The following is a 21267-nucleotide window of genomic DNA, read 5'->3' as shown; positions in this document are numbered from 1 at the left end:
CTCTACTAAAAATACAAAAATTAGTTGGGCGTGGTGGCATGCGCCTGTAGTCTCAGCTACTTGGGAGGCTGAGGCAGGAGACTCACTTTAACCTGGGAGGCAGAGGTTGCAGTGAGCCGAGGTCACGCCACTGCACTCAGCCTAACAACAGAGTGAGACTCTGTCTCAAAAGGAAAAAAAAAACAAAACAAATATGATAGGCTGGGCATGGTGGATCATGCCGGTAATCCCAACACTTTGGGAGGCCAACACAGGAGGATCACCTGAGACTAGGAGTTTGAAGCCAGCCTGGGCAACATGGCAAAACCTTGTCTCTACTAAAATAAATAAATAAATAAAAAGTTTAAAAAATTAGTGAGGCATGGTGGTGTGTGCCTGTAAACCCAGTTACTCCAGAGGTTAAGATGGGAAGATTGCTTGAACCTGGGAGATTGAGGCTGCAGTGAGCTACGATCTTGCTACTGCACTCCAGCCTGGGTGACAGAGCAAGATCCTGTCTCAAAAAAGAAAAAAAAGAAATATGACATAGGCATAATACTTCACTTTAATTTTGAAAAGTTGATTTATCTGTTATTATATTCTTCCGTTAACATTCAGTCACTCTGCCATAATGGTCTCTTTTTAGTGAGGTTATCTGAGTTAGGTTCAGCACTGATGCTCCTAACTTCCCTTCTAATAATAGCTATTATGGGAAGAACAATCTATGCCAATCTTAGGTCAAGTCCTGTCCTAGATAGCCTGAGGAATCGAAGTAAATTAATCCAAATCTAGATAATGAGATGACTCTATAAGTGGTACTTCAATAGCTATCTCTATAAGAGCTTATGGTGAATACCATAGCTGGTCCTGAGGAACAGGTCCCAATCACATCTCTGTGATTACTTGGTTCTGGGGAAGCAGGAATAAAGCAGAGAATCTGGGGTGGGAATTAATGTCCTCACCTCTGGATTTTGCACTAATTATTACTCATAAATTTCGCTGAAGTAGAAAAAAACTTTTAGGAATTCTAGAGACTACCAATTATGAATAACTTCTTTTGTGCACACGAAATAGAATATTACTGGTTTGCGACAGTAAGTGCAAATTACACAACTGCCCAGTGCATTCCCAGGATGAAAGTGCTCATTCTTAAAAAAACACTGGAAAAATTATTCAAATTTTCTCTTTGAAAGAAACCTTTTTTCTCTGATATTCAACAACTGTAAATCATAGGACAACTAAAGAACTTTCCTTAGTAAAGCATTAATCACCAAGACATAAATAAATCTGCTTATTTTTTACTTAAAAAAACTGATAAGGCCATTTAATACCAGAAAATACTTACCGATAGAGGGTGGGCTTATTTTGTAATACATGAGGGTCTACATGCTGTTCCAAAAGACTATATATCAGAATAGGTAGGGAAGTAAAACAAATATTGTATAAAGTCAGGTACACGCTGTCATACAATGTCTAGAAAGAGAAATTGGTAGGAATGTTGAGATTCTGAATTATGCATTACTATTATGCATATCACAACTATGCATATTAAAAACAAAATTAAAGTTTTAAAAATTTATACTAAAATCCATTTTAGTAACTCCAATTAAATAATTCTAACGTTTTTAATATTGACATAAACATATAATGTTCCTAGGTTGATATTCTTTATGAGAACTGGAATATTTTGCTATGTCAAGTGCTTCTGGAATTATCGTGAGTTAGATGAACATTTCAAGATTCTCCACAATTTGATCACTGTGAAGTAATTTTACATAATTCTCCTCCATGTATTCCAGGCATCTTACTACTCCTTCCACATGCAACACATACCGTTTATCTTTCATGGCTTTGTCTCCCTGTCTACACACTACACTTCCTTTAAGGCACTGAACAAGACTATCTTCTTCCATGAAACTCTGCACGATGGCTTAAGTCCTTAATGATATCTTGCTCTTCTAAACAGTCACAGGTAGCACACTGTTGGTACTAATCACTTAGCACTTTGCCTATGCTTTACATGTTGTTTTTATTGTTATTAATAATGCCTCCCAAATTACACTATAAACTCTCCAGAAAACCTAATCAAAATAGGTCAGTTTTCCTTGTCATATTGTCTTAGCATATTCTTTAGTTCATTTAGGTAAACAAACTTTTACTGGTAATCAATGCCCAACCAAATATTTGGAATTTAGAGTTACAGGCTGTAAACAGGATAAAACAGCAATTAAGAATAGGAAAAACTCATGAAAAACTTAAGATAATTAAGCTCTTGTTTTTTCAATAAATTAGAACTAGTGTCTTGATAAATTTGAGATGTATAGTATGGTATGTGAAAAGGGTGCCTGCCACATTAGTCAGAAGCAGTAGGTCAAAGTCATAGTTTAGTCATTAAGTTAGCAAGGCAAGTTACTTAATTTCTGTGGATTTCATTTTTCTTTTCTAGAAATTAAAACAAAGTAGATCAGGACTGGTAAATATGTGACATGCATGCAAACAAAGACCCACCCTGTGCCCATTACAATTATTGCTAGCAAATTACATTTTCCCTCTGAGCCTGCAGCTTTAGAAACCTTTTCAATATACTCTAGGTGCCCCATCAATTATTTAAAGGTAGCTTCTGAGATAAAACCTATATATCATCCCTGGACTAAACTATTGCTCCTTCCAAATCTAAGACATTTTGAATCAAAAATAAAAATGAGGTGAACCTCCAAGTTATCTGGCCTGGCTTGATTTGGATTTTACAAAAATATCACAAATAAGTTATCAAAATTCTCTCATAAGCTGTTAAGGGTTATAATCTATTTTTAAAAGCATCCAGAATTATATTTTGGTATTAACACTCACCTCAAACTGAAAACCAGAATAAATAAATATTATGAATGTAATGCTGGTTAAATATACTAAACAGAAAAGTTTTGTCTGGTTCCCTGCAGGACTAAGAAAAATGAAAAAAGTCCCTTCAAACATCTATCAAAATATGAACATACATACCTTACTCTAAAAGGACAAAACACAAAACACAAGTTTCTATTTACTTACTTGCTGAGAAAACAAACAGTAGAACTGATATAAAAACTGGGGTGTGATAAAGCACACATTCTGAAAAACAAGATTAAATGGAAAATAATTAAAATATTTAGGTTTAAAAGACAAAATAAAAAATAAAAAAAATGGCTATTAAAGTGTCCAAAAACAATCTCAGTTGGTATGGTAAGTAAAGGATAAGCACTTGTCCATATATAACAGGAATGCAGGATTCCTATTTTATCAAAAAATGTCTAAAAACATTCTAAGCAACAGTGCATACATCCAAATAAAAAACCACTGACTCTTCTCACTGCCAAGCAACACTGTAATTTTGAATTTACAACCTTCAAACTATTACTCAATACTTTTCATATATAGTACAATAAGTAAGATTTACTCAAACTCTAGGGCTATGATATCTTTACAACACAAAAATGTTTAAAACACACAATAAATCAAACTATTGAAACTTCTTTCCATCTTAATATATTCATATTACAAGTAAAAGCTAGAAAAATAAGTTAGAAAAAAACTGCCATCATCTTATAGCAATATGCAATCTACTTGTGTTCTATCACTGGATTGTAGTTATCAATTATAGAAATATATGCAACATAGTACACTCTGGTTATTAAATGTATTGGTAACAGGGGCTCTTAATGTGGGTTCTGCAGACTCCCACCTTGTACAAAAGAACCCAAAGACAGGACAGTATTTCAACATGATTTGTTTCTTTGTAACTCTATGTATTTTATTTTATGCATATAAAAGCTCTATATTGAGGAGCTCACACATTTCACTAGACTACTAAAGGGTCATTCACAGCATAAAAAGGCTAAGAACTCTACTTAAAACCATTATATTGGTGTTAAAACTTATTGCTGGTTCAGGACAAAATAACTTTAAAGATATCAAATGTACTGTGTCCTAATTTGCATGGAACCCTTGGGCCCAGGCAACCACTGATTTGCTTTCTGTCAGTATAGAATAGATTTATGACAAAATACTATTATTTTTACTTATTGAAACTATTTTAAAGAGAAATGTATATGGTTATAACATTCCTTAAATTGAAACTTCATATTACTGTATCAATAATTGATTCTAAATACATGAAACTCACCTTATAAAAAAAATACTGTACAAGGGTAGCTATTCTAATATAGTAAAAATGACCATGAACAAAAAGCAATTTGGAGAGGAACTTAAATCTGGCTATTGCATAGTCACTGTTTCTTGCAGCCTGTCTTCCTTCTTTACCCATGATTCCTATAATAAAAGGGACAAAAGACATGTTCACTGATAACTATGTGTAATTTTCATGATAAATCTGCAAATATCTTAATTATTTATAATAGTTGAACATGCACTTAGGAACATTAAATCCTAATATACAGCAGAGAGCAGATGTCCAAAAGGTTGTTCTACTTAAATATGTAATTAATATAAGGCTACGATATTTATCAGACACATAACACCAACTTCCAAAGAATTAGAATACAAAAAGATAAAATACAATATAAAAAACAATACTGAAAGTTAAGGATTTAGCAGGAACATCAATTATTACACTAATAAGCACAAGTACTGGGTAACAGACTTCTGATGGACAGAATGCTATAAAATACGTCACTATTTTCACTGAATATAAAAAATATTCAAATTGAGTCATTTGAGTTTAGCAAAATGAGTCATTTGAGTTTGCTTAACACTTCCATGAATAAGTCAAAGTGTGTTTTTTAAAATGAAAGTATGAATTTAAAATAAATAAATTTTTTAAAATGTACAATATCATTTGAAATCAGTGCACCATTTCCTCTGACAAATATGAATACTTTTTTAATGGTTACAATAATCCTTAAAAGAGAAGAAGGGTCATTGCCAAGTTTGTATTTTCAATCTAGAAGCAACTTTTAAAAATTATTTTTCAAAACTAAAACTTTTGTCATAAAAGGATGAAAGTGTTCCAAAATGTATAAGCAATGAAAAAAAAACTGTATTCATAATCCCTAGAGAAAACCGCTGTTTTTAGTCTGCATTCTTTTAGAAATTTTCCTTCTGCTTATTTCAAGTCTGTGTGTGTATGTATTTCATACATACAAAAACACGTATGAAAATGTGGCTCAGGCCGGGCACGGTGGCTCAGGCTGGGTGTGGTGGCCCACGCCTGTATTCCCAGCTCTTTGGGAGGCCAAGGCAGGTGGATTACCTGAGGTCAGGAGTTCGAGACAAGCCTGGCCAAAATGGTGAAAACCCATCTCTACTAAAAATACAAAAATTAGTTGGGCATGGTGGTGGGCGCCTGTAATCCCAGCTACTTGGGAGGCTGAGGCAGGAGAATTGCTTGAACCCAGGAGACGGAGGTTGCCGTGAGCCGAGATCGAGCCATTGCACTCCAGCCTGGGAAACAAGAGTGAAGCTCTGTATCAAAAAAAAAAAAAAAAAAAAAAAGGATTGTTTTACAACTTGCTTTTGTTGCTTAACAGATTATGGACACTGCTTCAAATGCATACTTGTAACGTATATCTTTATCAACATGCTCAATTTTTTTTCATAGAAGAAATTACTACATTCATAATTGCAATGTCAATAGGCATACTTTAAAATTTTGTTTGGAATAATAATGCAGGGTATACCAACTTATGCTCCTACTAACATTGTATAAGATCATTTGTTAATCTATACATTTACCAAGTCCAGGTTTATCAATGTTTATAATGGATGCCAATCTGATAGGCAATTTTAACTTCCCTTCCTTGGAATGTTAGAGAGACTAAACATTTTTTTCATACATTTAGTATTCTTTTTAGATTTCTCCTTTTGTGACAATCGATTGCTCACAACCTTCCACATTATTTCTACTGGAACGTTTTTCTTATTAATTGGTTAATACTTTGTATACTACGATTATTAAAACTTTGTCATCTATTTTACAAATATTCTTTACTAGTTTGTCCTTTGTTTTTAAAATTTGTTTTGGGAGTTTTTACAAAACTCTGCGTGATCTTTTCCCTATAGTTAACTATAGTTCCTTGCTTTGGTGTTGTCCTCAAAAGACTCTTTCATACCTCAAATAACAGAATTATTCATTAATTTTCTTCTATTACTTTTTAGGGTCTTTATAAGTTATTTAAATCCTAATCCATCTTAAATTTGTTTTGTTACAAGTAATAGAAAGAGACTCAACTTCTCTTTTTTTTCAAATCATTAACCAGTTTTATCCATTTTTTTTTAACTAAATAATTTCTTTTCCCACTTATTTGAAATATCTCCTTTGTTATATTCTAAATTTCCAGATGCTTGAATGTATTCTAGTCACTGGTCTGCCTGTTATCATTACAGAATCAAACTGTTTTAAATATTGTAGTTTTTTTATGGCCTTAAATGTATGGTATAGGAAGTTATCATCAAATTGCTATGAAGATTTATGGAAAATAACGGTATACAAACTAGAAGGAGAATTAAGTTTTCAAAATGAAGAATTAATTATCTGAAAGAGGAAGGAGTTGATCTGAGAGGCACACGGAAAATATCAGACCTGATAACTTCCCATCCAGCACATTATAGAGACTATTCCAGAACAGGAATTAGCTTAACTCTCAAATTTTATCCTTCCATAAAAGATCCCATGCCCACACTTTTCATTTTGCTCTGTATTTATACAATAAGAGTATATGGCTAAAAAGGAAAGGATTAATAAATTCAATATCATGAAATGACATTAGCAGTCTGAATCTAATAAAAGTTTTAGGCAAAAATAGAAAAGAATAAGGATAAAGCTTATTAAAATGAGAAAACTACTTGAGATTTTATATTTTTATCGCGGTTTGGTACAATTTCCTGTCTTTATAATTATCTTTTAAATGCACTGTAGGATCTTTAGATGCACAAATACCACTGAATAACAGTAAGATTCTAAAACAAGAACCATAAGTGCAACTATGTAAATCACAAATTTAGAATTTAAAAAGGATAAAATAACATGTGAAAGTACTTTAAAAGGTACAAAATGACATGTAAAAATAAACTACTTTTATTATGAAAAATAATTGGCAAAGATAAAATTCACTAATGTGGTATTTATTTCCTTTAAAATCTGAAACTAAAATTTGGAATGAAAATATACTAAATAGTGGGCTTAATGATAGCAAGTTTCTTTTTTTTTTTTTTTTTTTTTTTTGAGACGGAGTCTCACTGTTGCCCAGGCTGGAGTGCAGTGGCGCGATCTTGGCTCACTGCAACCTCTGCCTCCCGGGTTCAAGTGATTCTCCTGCCTCAGCCTCCTGAGTAGCTGGGATTACAGGCACGTGCCACCACACCCGGCTAATTTTTGTATTTTTAGTAGAGACAGGGTTTCACCATGTTGGTCAGGTTGGTCTCGAACTCCTGACCTCGTGATCTGCCTGCCTCAGCCCCCCAAAGTGCTGGGATTATAGGCATGAGCCACCGCGCCCAGCCTAATTATAGTAAGTTTCTGATGGGGCACACTGTGCTATATAATTACCATGTTGCAATTAGTTTTCATTCACAAATTTGATATCACACTTTAATCTACAAAAAGAAAATTCAAAACCACCAAATAATACCACCAACTTTAAAAGTTTAGGAAAAACTTTTCAGGAAAAGTCAATCACCTATGCCAACATGGGCTTCTTGTATCATGCTTACGTCATTAGCACCATCACCAACAGCCAATGTTATAGGTTTCTCAGGTGATATTTTTATTAGTCTTATTACCTGAAAGACATAATGAATTGGTTATTTATGACACAATTTCAATTTTCTTGCATTCATATAGTCATTTATCTGAAATGACTCTAGTAAGAACACTAATGAAAGAAATATTTAATTTTACATTAGACAATAATATGCACTGAGGTTCATTTTTTTGAGGGTATCGCCATTAAGATTTTAGAAATGTCTTTCAGAGATGTTATAATAAAATAGAGAATTATCTTTGGATTTTATGATGAGAAACAAGAATCTTTTAATTATAGCTTAAATATTTAGAAGGCTTAATAATAATTGTGTAAAAAATGACTGTACTTAATTGAACTGTTAGGCAAACTTTTTTCTTAAGGAATTATTTTTTCACTTGATATGAAAGAAATGATTGTTTCCTCTTGTAATAAAATTTTAAGACTTTAAAAAAATCAATCAAGATTAAATTCAATGAACTCAAAACAAATGTTTCTTTGGAATTCTTGAATGTACTTTTATAAAGAACCTGGGAATTTGCTCTGTTTGGTCTCCAGTTTTAGTCTCCATAGACTGGGGTACATGAATTGTCATAATATCAGTACTGTAACAAAATTCCAGGAAGCCCAAAAAATTAGATGTTTAATTTATTAGATCTATATGGGAAATAATCAGTATTTAGATGTGTACTACAAAGGATATTTGTGGAAAATAGTCTAAGATCTCAAATTCCAAATTTAGAATTATAAAAAATGTTTATATAGGCTTTCACTTGAATCACATAGGTAGCTGAAATTTAAATATTTCCTATAAATAAGCTTTACATTACAAGTTAATTGGCTTTTCAACTTTTTATACTAAAGCTCTACTTATCACTTTATAGCTAAAAGTAACAAAGAATTATCACTTCAAGAGAATGCAAGAATAAACAGAGATCAACAGAACCATCTGAAGTTGCAAATAATTGATGTCTCCTAGGCTCCTTCACTCGCTAAGCAGCTAACTTGTGAAACATTAGTTATCACAGTTTAATTTCTGCAAGATCACAAACTGCTACTCATCACAGGTTTTCTGGGTCACTATGAATAGTTGAAACTCACTCTGAGAATTCCAAAAGTCTGATGTACATGATTAAAATTTATAACATGAGATGTGACTGACTCCTAGCAAAATTTATATATTGCACATCACCAAATGGAACTATGTAAGGCATTAACTTTAAATAATATGTTTATATCTAAATAGCTTTATGGGACTTTTTTATAACACATATACATACTTTTGCTTTCTGCAGTGGAGCCATACGACAGCATAATACAGCTGAACAATTTCTGCAAACTTCCATAAATAGTTTTTCATGCTCCCTGAGTGCAAGAGATAGGCTGGTCCCATCCACTACCAGCCCATGCTGAATCACATGATCCTCTGTAATTCTAAAAGAGAAAATAATTATATTCTCTGTAAGATACTTTGAAGCCATATTATTTACACTCATATAGAACAACACATTCTTACTGAAAGATGGATCTTTTACCCACAGCCCTTACTGTTACAAGACTGTTATGTCAGGAAACAAACTGTTTTATTACCTTAAGTTTAAAATTAAGCAGAACTGAGTCACTGATGAGTAAAACAGATAATATTCAATTTTTCTTTCTTTCTTTTTTTTTTTGAAACAGGGTCTTGCTCTGTCACCCAGGCTGGAGTATAGTGGCTCACTGCAGCCCTGACCTCCTGGGCTTAAGTGATTCTCTTGCTTCAGCTTCCTATCTTGGACTATAGGCATGAGCCACTATGATTGGCTAATTTTTGTTATTTTAGTAGAGATGGGGTTTCACTATGTTGCCCAGGCTGGTCTCAAACTCCTGACCTCAAGTGATCTGCCCGTCTCAGCCTCTCAAAGTGCTGGGATTACAGGTATGAGCCGCTGTGCCCAGCCTAATATTCAATTTTACAATGAACTGATATATAGATACAGTAATTATATTTTCTAAAATGTGAATTGTAATACATAATCTGAGGATATTCTCCCAAATTATATGAAAAGTCTTACAAAAACCGAAACATTATTTAAACACTCAGCAAATCCTAATTAAAAAAAAAAACTCTATGAAATCAAGGATGTTCAGGAAAACCCACGAGCAAGATTCACGATATGCATAACAAGCAAGGAAAAGAATGAAGGAACAGTACTGTCTTGCGATAGGAAACTGATGATGGATTGTAATGCCAGATATTACTATGGTAGAAGACGGATAACACCTCACATGTGGGCATATGCTATGTAGGTGCTACTCCAAGTACAGTCTCCCTGCTGGAAAGTGGGCAAACTATTTGTTGCCAGGAAGAGATAAGGAGCCTACATCAGAATGTAAATCAACAAAATCACTAAGCACACTATTTTATTAAACTGCTTCCCCCCGCAATTCTCCTTTGGTAATAACACTTTCTTGATGAAGGAAGTATACCTAGATTTACATTTTGATGTAAGCTCCTTAATGTCGTTGAAAGCCAGTACTCAGTGCAGCACTGTGCTATATACACTACAAGAAAATACCAAAGGTTCACAGAACAGCAGACTCTGCTGAGAACTATCCCTCCATTTAAAAATAAGAAGTGAGAAGACTATTAAATGAGCACAAGCTATAAAAGCTAAACATACATTGATAGATTTTAGTCTTGTAAGAAACTTTCGTAAGTTAAAGCAATGTCTTTCATAGTATGCCTAATCACTGTTGTGTTGTACTGTAGCTATAAGTGGTAAGCAATTCACTTTACACCATAAAGTTTTATAAAATGTATTTTTCTCATTATTATTAACTCTCCAGTATCTGAAATCAACATCTATATAGACAATTTTTCTTCCCTATTGGCCAAACTTTATTTGGCAACTTGTCCTGCCTCCAACGTCTTCAGCCTGTCCAAAGCACTACCTGAGGAACAGGCCTCAGAAATGCTAGCAGTCAAGAGTGGGACAGAGCAGATCAGTTTTCCTAGGAAAAGTTCCCAAGTCACATGAAATTAGGTTTTCCTCTGGACAGGCTTCATGAATCACATTATGATCTTACAATCCATGGGATAATATTTAAGAAATATGGAAAAGCACCTACATCTCTTGCACATAGGTAGCATTTACTCATCTCTGTAGCCCTCATGCATCACTACTCTTCATACCCTGTCCCATCTATACCACTCCCTGGCCATACTTTGTAATTATTTCCTTGAATATGCCCTCCTCTTTCTCAGCTCTGGGAATCTGCATGCACTGCCCCCTTTGCTGCCTTTATTTTTCTGACACAGCAACTCACTCTGTCACCCAGGCTGGAGTGCAGTGGTGTGATCACAACTCACTACAGCCTTAACCTCCCTGATTCAATTCATCCTCCCACCTCAGCCTCCCAAGAAGCTGGGACTGCAGGTATGTGTCATCACACACGTCTAATTTTTGTATTGTTTGTAGAGACGGGGTTTCACTATGTTGCCCAGGCTGGTCTTGAACTTCTAGACTCAAGTGATCTGCCTGCCTTGGCCTCCCAAAGTGCTGGGATTATTGGCCACTGTGCCTGTAAATCAGGATCATGAGCCACTGTGCCCAGCCTCCCGTTTGCTTCTTAGTGTCACTCTCTGTCCAGTGAACATTTCGCCCCACAGGAGGCAACACCGTCATTCGTTGTTCAGAGCTCTCCCTGGTACCCCTGGTCTAGGCTAGGCTTCTCTCTTCTGTCTTTCCAGAGCTTCTGTTCTTGCCTCAGATACAGTTCTGTAGGGATAGGACTATGACAGCATATTTACTTTTCTGTTTTCCCTACATACTGTAAGTATCCAAGGTGTAAACAACACACCTTATGTCTCTGTTCCAAATGCCTAGACAGGTGACAATGTATCTTCGTGAAGGAATGGATATATATACTAAAGCTTTCAAAGGCATGAAATTCTTTGTGTGACAGATTTTTATCAAGATTTTTAGAATAGATATTTCCTGGAAGTCTGTGAATGAATGGGCCTATTGACTTACATGGTTATCTCATAAAATGTATTCCATCAAAAGATATCTCTAAAATGTAACGTAAATTTCACATAGCAAGTGCTATGGTTTGAATGTCGTATCCCTTCCAAAATTAATGTGGCAAGTTAACCCCCACTGTTACGAAGTTGGGCCTTTTTGGAAGCCATTAAGTCATAATGGCTTTGCCTTCATGAATGGATTAATGCCCTGATAAAAGAGGCTTCAGAGATTTGCCCTCTCTTGCCATTCGTCCCTTCCACCATGTGGGGACACAGTAATCCTCCTTTCAGAAGGATGCAGCAATAATGCACCATTTTGGAACAGGGAGCAGCCCTCACTATACAACTTGCTGGTGCCTTGATCTTCAACTTCCCAGCCTCCAGAATTGTGAGAAATAAATTTCTGTTCTTTATAAATTACCTAGTCTCAGGTATTTTGTTACAGCAGCACAAACAGACTAAGACGGCAAGCCTAAAATTCACTTTAAGAGTATACTCTATGTTTTATAATACAGCTTTTGTACAATAAAGAAAACAAATACTAATGATTAGCATATTCATTAAAACCACCTACATACAGAAGACTTAAAGAAAATAGCCTAAATTACAAATAATCTTCTGATGACTTTGTTATTAACTACTGCATAAGCTTTACAATTTTCAGTATTTTTCAAGTAGACATTATTTTTATAATCAGAAAAATATTTTTAAAAATTATTTTTATTTTTTAGGCGAGAGCACAGTTCACTGTAGCCTTGAACTTCTGGGCTCAAGTGATCCTCTTGTCTCAGCTTCCGGAGTAACTGGGACTACAGGTACACACCCCCACACCTGGATAATTTTTAAATTTCTTGTGGGAACAGGGTCTCGTTATATTGACCAGGCTGATCTCAAACTCCTGGGCTCAAGCGATCCACCTCAGCCTCCCAGGGTGTTGGGATTACAGGCATGAGCCACTGTGCCCAGCCAGAAAAAAATATTTAAAAAGGCATATATAAAGTAAATGATTCTGAGCAATTAATTTCTGTGTTTTAGGGAGTTCATAATATTGCAGTATTTAAACGTTTAAATAGCCACAATGTTGTTGACACTGTCCCCAAATTGTAGCATAATTACCTAAATCAATTGTCTTTTTGCACTCAAAGATCCGGTGTGACCCTATTTAAGAGATATTTTAAAAAGACCCTATATGGGCTGGGTGCGGTGGCTCACACCTATAATCCCAGCACTTTGGGAGGCCGAGGCAGGCAGATCACCTGAGGTCGAGATCAGCCTGACCAACGCAGAGAAACCCCGTCTTTACTGAAAATACAAAATTAGCTGGGCATGGTGGTGCATGCCTGTAATCCCAGCTACACAGGAGGCTGAGGCAGGAGAATCACTTGAACCCGGAAGGCGGAGGTTGTGGTGAACCAAGTGCGTCACTGCACTCCAGCCTGGGCAACAAGAGTGAAACTCTGTCTCAAAAAACAAACAAACAAACAACAACAACGACAAAAAAAACCCTGCATGGTCTTTTTAAAATATCTCTTAAATAGGTTTTAAAAAGATGAAATCCAGACTTTGGTATCACATAAATGCCTGCATAAAAAATACAAATATAAAACACTGAATGTATATTAACAACTATGGTATTGTCTCTTTGTATTTATTTTTCTGGATTAGTATCACAAGACAGCAAACCTGCAGGAGACCTAATATGCTTACATACAAGCAGCCCTGATGCTCAAATGAAGCCCTTCCTAGTTTACTGTGAAAAATTAGACTGTGTTAAATGGGGCATCATTTGCCCTCATACGGGGCAAAAATTTGATATGCCTATAAAAGATAGATTTACAAAAAAGACAGAATTTAGAGTATAAATTCTTATGAAATAATCTTGAACAGTTAAATGCAGCTTAATTTCCCAGTTTGGTCATGCAAACTCGATCAGGGGTTGGCAAATGTTTCCTGTTACGGGCCAGAGAGTAAATATTCAATTTTAGGTTTTGTGGGCCAAGAGGCAAAATTGAGGATATAGGTAGTTACAGAATGAGAGGAAAAAATCTCAACAAAACTTTCACTAAGTTAAAAATGTAGTAATCATTGAGTATAATTTTTTAAATAGGAGAGGTTTACTAATGAGAAGAATGAAAATATTTCTTTTGGGCAAGGGATAATATTTTGTTTAATTGGGGTTCAAAGCTAACATTGCAAATGTTCATCTGTTAATGTCCACCTGTAACGAGATTTTTACATTTCAATACGACAGAACTGTATGTAATGAGATTTATAATTCATCTTTGAAAATGTCTTTTCAAATAGGTAGCACAGCTAATATATCAATGCATAATAAACAATGCTTTGCCATCTAATTCAAAAATAAAATAATCCCCTATCTAGAGTGCTTTAAAACAAAGTGTAATGTTAAAAGTTCACTTTTCTTTTCTTGTTTTGACATGATGGCCATATACTAATAAAAACTGGTAAAATGTCGCGATATGGTGCTATGCATGGCACTCCAAACACTATCACATTATATGTATCTTACTGTGATTTTTATAGTATCAAACAGCAGTGTAAAGCTGAAGAGAGAGTATTTTGTAAAGTCTCTGCTGCAACTACTCAATTCAGGTGCTATAGTGTAAAAGCACTCGTTGATAATATGTAAACAAATGAATGTGATTGTGTTCCAATCAAACTTTATAGACACTGGAATTTGAATTTCATATACTTTTCACTTCATGAAATATTATTCTTCTTTGGATTTCTTTTCATCTATCAAAAAATGTAAAAACTACTTTTAGCTGATAGGCTGTAAAAAACAGGCAGTGACAGTGGGCTATATCATCGGGCCCAGGGAACCACAGTTTGCTAACCCCTGAAAGGTATGATACAGGTTCCTATATTCTTACCTTCTGGCAAGCTGCCTCAATTGCTCAGCACATTCGCTGTCTGATTTCTGGTTTATAAGTTCAAGGATGTTCATCGTTCTATGAAAATGGCCACATGATAAACTCACACTAACAGCTGTTTCATGCTTATCTCCAGTAAGTACCCATACTTTGATACCAGCCATTCTCAATGCTTCAATAGTTTCTCGAACTTTATCTTGTAGTCTGAAAAGAAACAAATTAGTAATAGAGAATACTTTTATGACTGTATTTTAAGTTAAACTACATAGTATACTTAAGGATAATTCTAAACTCTTTGACTTGACCTAGGAATGTTATTATACAATATAGCAATATAACTGGAATTTTCTCTCATTAGGAAAGAAACATGAATAAACAGATTGGTGATTGTCTGGTTAACACAAAATCAACCAATTAAAATCTACAATTTCATATTTTAAGAACGTATCTTCAAAGTTGCTATTTATAGGATGAAACTATGTGCTCTTCATAAACTCCTGTTTTATTAGGAAGTCTTACATTTCAAACAAGAAGATTTTTCTCTTTTTGTTTTGATTTTTAAAAAAATACCTCAAACCACTCATATAGTTAAAAAATCAGACTGTAGAAAATAAAGGTCTACCTAACTTTAGGTGAGTCTCAGAAATCTCTTAAGGACAACCAAAAAGTAAATGAAAACATAGATTTAAAAAATATGCAAACACCCTTAGGTCTAGGTGGTGGAGGCAAACATAACAAGAGACTTACTCTCAGAATTCCATCTCAGAATTCAGCTAAATTTAAGAAACTGTGAAACAGACATTGAGATAGGTTCTGGGAACAAAGACAAAGAATAAATGGACTTCAAGGATTTCACAGGTTAACAGAGGAGAAGTCTTTAAACAAATAATTATAATATAGTGCCAGAAAGACAACAACAGAACTACCTACAATGAGACTTCACAAAGAGAATTTTTAATCCTCTTAGGTGTCAGGAAAGGTCTTACTGGAGTGGAGCTAATATCTAAGCTATACTTTATGAACAGGTAGTCACAGAGGGATGGTGAAGGGAAGAATCACCCAGGCAGAAGGCCAACATAGGCACAAAACAGAATAGTTTTAGCTACAGGTGGCATGCAGAGACAGTTTGGTATTGTTGAAACATAAAGCGGAAGGAGACAGTGGTAGGAGGGAAGGCTGGAGAATTAAGCAGGTGCTTCAAGTGTTTGCATGACACGCTGAGCAGTATTCTAAAGATTCAAGCCTATAAGAAAAACCTATAGAGAGCTGGTTCCTTTCATCCATTTCAGATATCTGGCTAGAACAAAAACTGTACATACTGACTGGGAAAAATTAAGGCTTTAGTTCTCTACTTTGATCTTAAATATATTAATTTATCATAGGATGTTAGTAAAGAGAATATATGTCACATATTAGAATACTTGTTTACAAAAATTCCTATGAGAGAAAAATAGTATTTTTTACTTATCTGATACCTGTCTTCTACTGCTGTGGCTCCAAGTAATATCAGATCTTTCTCTATGAACTGGAAAACATCTGCCAATTTCTCTTCCCGCTGCTGCAAGGCAGTCCTGGCTTCAAATATGCGTTTATCTATTTCCTCATACTCTTTTGATGTAAATTTTCTATATGCTATACACAGAGTTCTTAGCCCTTTCTAAAACAAACAAACAAAAATTAAAGACAAAAACTGAACACAAACAACAAACAGAAAATCAAGAAGTCACTATCAAAATACACTGAGGACCTAGTACCAAAAGTCAATCACAAATCATTTAAAAAGTACCATCACCTAGCGACAGGAAATAAATAGTGTCACAAAGCTCTACTGATCTGAGTTATAGGACACATATACCTCTTTCAACTTCTGATGTTTTCTTAAAAAGTTGCTCAAAATGGGCTGGGCGCGGTGGCTCATGCCTGTAATCCCAGCACTTTGGGATGCCAAGGCAGGCGGATCATGAGGTCAGGAGATTGAGACCATCCTGGCTAACATGGTGAAATCTCGTCTCTACTAAAAATACAAAAAATTAGCCGGGCATGGTGGTGGGCACCTGTAGTCCCAGCTACTCAGGAAACTGAGGCAGGAGAATGGCATGAACCTGGGAGGTGGAGCTTGCAGTGAGCCAAAATAGCATCACTGCACTCCAGCCTGGGTGAAAGAGCAAGACTCTGTCTCAAAAAAAAAAAAAAAAAAAAGTTGCTCAAAATAATTAAGGTCACTGAATTGTAGAATATTAGAGCCTAGAATAGATCATAAAGACTATCTTATTAGTGGTTTTTAAACTGTGTTATATGGAAAGCCAGAAAGTTCTTAATACCTTCAAGACTGTCAAGAGAAAGACAGCTGCAGGTTCTACCTTCCTGTTTTAACTTACAATTCCATTTTTACCTACTTCGTACAATTTTCTAAAGCAAAGGAGACCATAATTTCCTAAAGATTCATTGTATGACAAAATTTGCCCTTCAAATAAACAAGTCAATAAAATGGCCATTATAAAAAAAACTTTTTAGATTTATCAAATAAATGATTTTAAGTAATATATCTTCACAAATGAATTGGAATCAGAATTGATTATCTGGTTCTACTAGGCTCAAAGTTTTCTTATAGTATTCATCTCTGAAAGTTGATATCTAAATCTAAAGACTTATAAAAGTTCCTTTTCTTGCTACACCCATTTTCCTCAAGAAAACTAGTAATAAATATTCTTTTTTATTTTTAGAGACAGGGTCTTGCTCTGTTGCTTAGGCTGGAGTGCAGTGGTGTGATCTTGGCTTACTATAGCCTTGAACTCCTGGGCTCAAGTGATTTTGCTGCCTCTGCCTCCTGAGTAGCTACTTCTATAGACATGTACCACCACGCTTGGCTATGTTTTATTTTTTTGTAGAGACAGGGTCTTGCTACATTGCCCAGGCTGGTCTCAAACTCCTGGCCACAAGTGATACTGCCTCAGCATCCCAAAGTGCTGGGATTACAGGCATGAGCCACTGTGCTGAGCCCCGTAATAAATATCCTAATAACAACTTGGAAAGCGTAGACTTAAAAATACCATATGACACTATTTAGCAGATTTCTTTTTTTTTTGAGATGGAGTCTTGCTCTGTTGCCCAGGCTGGAGTGCGGTGGTGTGATCTTGGCTCACTGCAACTTCCGCCTCCTGTGTTCAAGTGATTCTCCTGCCTCAGCCTCCCGAGTAGCTGGGACTACTGGTGGGGTTTCATCCTGTTAGCCAGGATGGTCTCAATCTCCTGACCTTGTGATCTGCTGGCCTCGGCCTCCCAAAGTGCTGGGATATAGGCATGAGCCACCGCACCCAGCCCTATTTAGCAGATTTCTAAATATTGCCATTCCCTGACTTATAAATGACCCGTACCTATAAATGTGCTTCTTTTAATTAAGAACCATCTGTTATTAATATATGAATTAATTCATTCTATAACAAATACTTACTGAGCACAAACTATGTGCCAGCATTATTTTAAATATTAAAATGGTGATAAGGTAGAACAATGTCTTTGTTCTCACAGATGTTACAATGTGGTGGGTAAACTGGAACATAAACAATTAGGAAACAACGGGAAAAATATCATAAACTGTTAAAGAAGGCAGATGAGCAGAGGTGAGTGTGGAGCATACATTTACAGAAATGCAAAAATGAGAGATCATGAAGTTCTAAGACTGAGAGAGAACTGCATAATAATTTTGCTATTTACATGAATGATGGCTCTTTGTGTTAATAAGGTTCCCCATATTTTTAAATTTTGTAAATGAGAGATATAATTCACATACCATAAAATTCACCTCTTCAAACAGTACAAATCAGTGTTATATCGTATATTCACAGAGTTGTGCCATTATCACCACTATCTAAATCCACAATATCTCATTGCTCCCATGAGGACTCTCCTTTTTCCCCTTCCTCCAGCTCCTGGCAATCAGTAATGAGCTTTCTCTGTGAATTTGCCTATTCTGGATATTTCATATAAATGTAGTATTAATATACGGCCTTTTTTGACTGCCTCTCATGCAGCACACTTTTCAAGATGCGTCCATGTTGTAGCATATATCGGTACTTCGTTCCTCTTAACAGCCTACTGATATTCCATTATATGGATATACCACATTTTGCCTATCTACTCATTAGTTGGACATTTGGGTTTTCCATTTTTGTGGCTATTGGAAATAATGCTGCTTATGAACATTCGTGTATGTTTTTTTGTGGACATGTTTTCAGCTGTCTTGGGTGTACACCCAGGAGTAGAACTGCTGTGTCATATAGTACCTCGATGTTTACCTTTTGAGGAACTTAGCCAAATTATTTTTCAATGTGGCTGGACCATTTATAATCCTACCAGCAATATGTGTAGAAGGGTTCCAGTTTCTCCACATCATTAGGATTCCCCTATGTTTGTTTAATAAACACTCTTCTAAAATAGCATAGTTTGAGTAGACCTTGTAACCAGAAATGCCCTGACTGTAGAATAGGTTTGAAGAGAAGATATATTTGAGCTTGCGTTAAAAGTCAGTTTTCACAAAAGGAATGTGGAGCCAACACACAGTGTAACACAACTGCAGAATTTCCATAATTTTTGATAAAATTATAAGAAATAAAGTCCGAAATATTTCATACATATATCTTTTAGAGTTTTTTTAATCATAGAAATTTGAACTCACCAAAGCAAATTCATCTACATGAATTCTGGTTTTTTCTATTTCTCCACCTATACATTTAGGGAGAATCGATGACTCAGCTCCTTTAGCAAATAATAACTTCTCACCTAGAGACAAAAAAAATGAGTCATCAAGCTCTTAATATTACATAAACAAAAATTCATGAAAGTTTAGATTGGTTACCTGAAGGTGCCTGAACAATTACACTCATTCTCCTACGATCTGAATCAAATTCCAGAATATGAAGAAGTTTGTACCTAAAGAAAAGAAAGTAAGAAAGACAAAAACTTCACTTTTTTAAAAAAATAATAAGTGATTATATGGAAATAATCCATATATAAGATAAAATGGCTAATTTAGAACAAGAATTAATCTCATTTTCATGATGATAGGTTACATGTCATTAATAACAAAACAGGGAAGAAAAAGAACAGACTGACACTGACTAATTACCAAATGCCATGTATTTTACACACCTTATGTCATTTAATACCCATGAGAAGCGAAGAAAGTAGGTCTTATCTCATTTTTATACATGAGGACTATTAACCTCAGAAAGATTAAGTAATTTGCCTAAAGTCAGGTAAGCTTGTGAGTGGTAGAACAAGGATTGGAATCCAGATCTGCCCAGCTACATGTTTTTCTGACTAAAAAAGGTAACTGATTCTCATTGCTTTTTTCTGTCCTAATACACCTGACAAACACAACACACATTAATATCAAAGGCTCATTATAGCAGTGACTGTGAACCTGGGTGTCTGTGTGCAAGGGTCCATTCCCTCGTGCCTCTCTAGGGAGCTGTAAAAGAATTTGTGTGGCTACATGAGGTGTGGCTTAAAGTCTTCCAGAAGAAGACTTTCATATGTAAATCACTTACACAGTGATTTACATATGAAATCTTCACACATCTCACAGAAAAACAGTGAGTTGAATAATGGTTTATAAGTTGATAAAATAAGCTAGACAGGCTGTCACATGAAAGTGGCCAAAAAATGGGCCCTATCTAGTATGGAAAAGCATAGTTTGGAAAAGCACAGCTGGAATTGACATATGATCAGAATTGCTAAAACCACGAAAGGAGTAAGTATATTAAGCATCAACTAATTTATCAAAGAATGGAAAAACTAGATATAGACAGCTGTTCCTTCATGTTTGAAAGATAAAAATCACAGGAAATATAAGGAAAGTTTTCTTTATTCAGTGAGTAGAAACCTATAAAACTCACTACCCAGAAGCATCTAAAAATAAACATACAAGTAAATTCAAGAATCATTAAGCTAAAATACAGATGAAATATTCAAAGCAGACTATTGTTAGAACTATGATGAGATACAATATAATGTTAACATCATTCTAGAGCAGAGTTCAGTAATTTTTTCTGTAAAGGGCCAGAGAGTAAATATTTCAGGCTTTGCAGGCCATATATGGTCTCTGTTGCATATTTTACCTCTTTTTAAAACAATCCTTTAAAAATGTAATGTGGGCCAGGCGCAGTGGATCACACCTGTAGTCCCAGTCACTTTGGGAGGCCAAGGTGGGCAGATGTCTTGAGGCTAGGAGTTATAGACCAGCCTGGTCAATGTTTCCACTAAAAATACAAAAATTAGCCAGGCATAGTGGCGCATGCCTGTAATCCCAGCTACTTGGGAGGCTGAGGCACAAGCATTACTTGAACCTGGGAGGTGGAGGCTGCAGTGAGCCTCTTGGCCTGGGTGACTGAACTCCAGCCTGGGTGACAGAGCAAGATTCTCTCTCTCAAAAAAAAAAAAAAAAATGTGATTTGTGGGCTGTAGAAAAACAAAAAATAGGCCAGATTTGCCCTGTGAGCTACAGTTTACTGATCCCTATTCTATACTATATACACTTAACACAGAAAACATTCCAATATATGAAAAATTACCGTTCCAGTTTTCCAAGTGTTTTAACTTCCATAGTTTCTTCAGAATTGCCAATAAACACAACACCAATCCTAGACATCAAAAGGAT

General features: G+C 35.2%; 1 protein-coding gene across 3 annotated transcripts in view; it reads right to left on the bottom strand.

Annotated features, from left to right (window-relative positions):
- ATP11B (ATPase phospholipid transporting 11B (putative)) overlaps positions 1 to 21267 on the bottom strand; it is a 128599-nt gene that overhangs the window by 32164 nt on the left and 75168 nt on the right. For all 3 annotated transcript variants that reach the window (XM_030822869.1, XM_030822870.1, XM_003256526.4), the window contains exons 15-24: positions 21182 to 21250; positions 19465 to 19538; positions 19285 to 19388; positions 16085 to 16266; positions 14610 to 14813; positions 8990 to 9143; positions 7647 to 7749; positions 4136 to 4281; positions 3025 to 3084; positions 1325 to 1452 (exon numbers count right to left, since the gene is read on the bottom strand). In XM_030822869.1, the coding sequence (XP_030678729.1) occupies positions 1325 to 1452; positions 3025 to 3084; positions 4136 to 4281; positions 7647 to 7749; positions 8990 to 9143; positions 14610 to 14813; positions 16085 to 16266; positions 19285 to 19388; positions 19465 to 19538; positions 21182 to 21250 (1224 nt within the window). The remainder of the gene's footprint in view (positions 1 to 1324; positions 1453 to 3024; positions 3085 to 4135; positions 4282 to 7646; positions 7750 to 8989; positions 9144 to 14609; positions 14814 to 16084; positions 16267 to 19284; positions 19389 to 19464; positions 19539 to 21181; positions 21251 to 21267) is intronic.

Source organism: Nomascus leucogenys, chromosome 11 (genome assembly GCF_006542625.1).
Source record: "Nomascus leucogenys isolate Asia chromosome 11, Asia_NLE_v1, whole genome shotgun sequence".
NCBI lineage: Eukaryota > Metazoa > Chordata > Mammalia > Primates > Hylobatidae > Nomascus > Nomascus leucogenys.
Note: the sequence above shows the minus strand (reverse complement) of the source record. Positions and strands in the feature narration are given on the sequence as shown.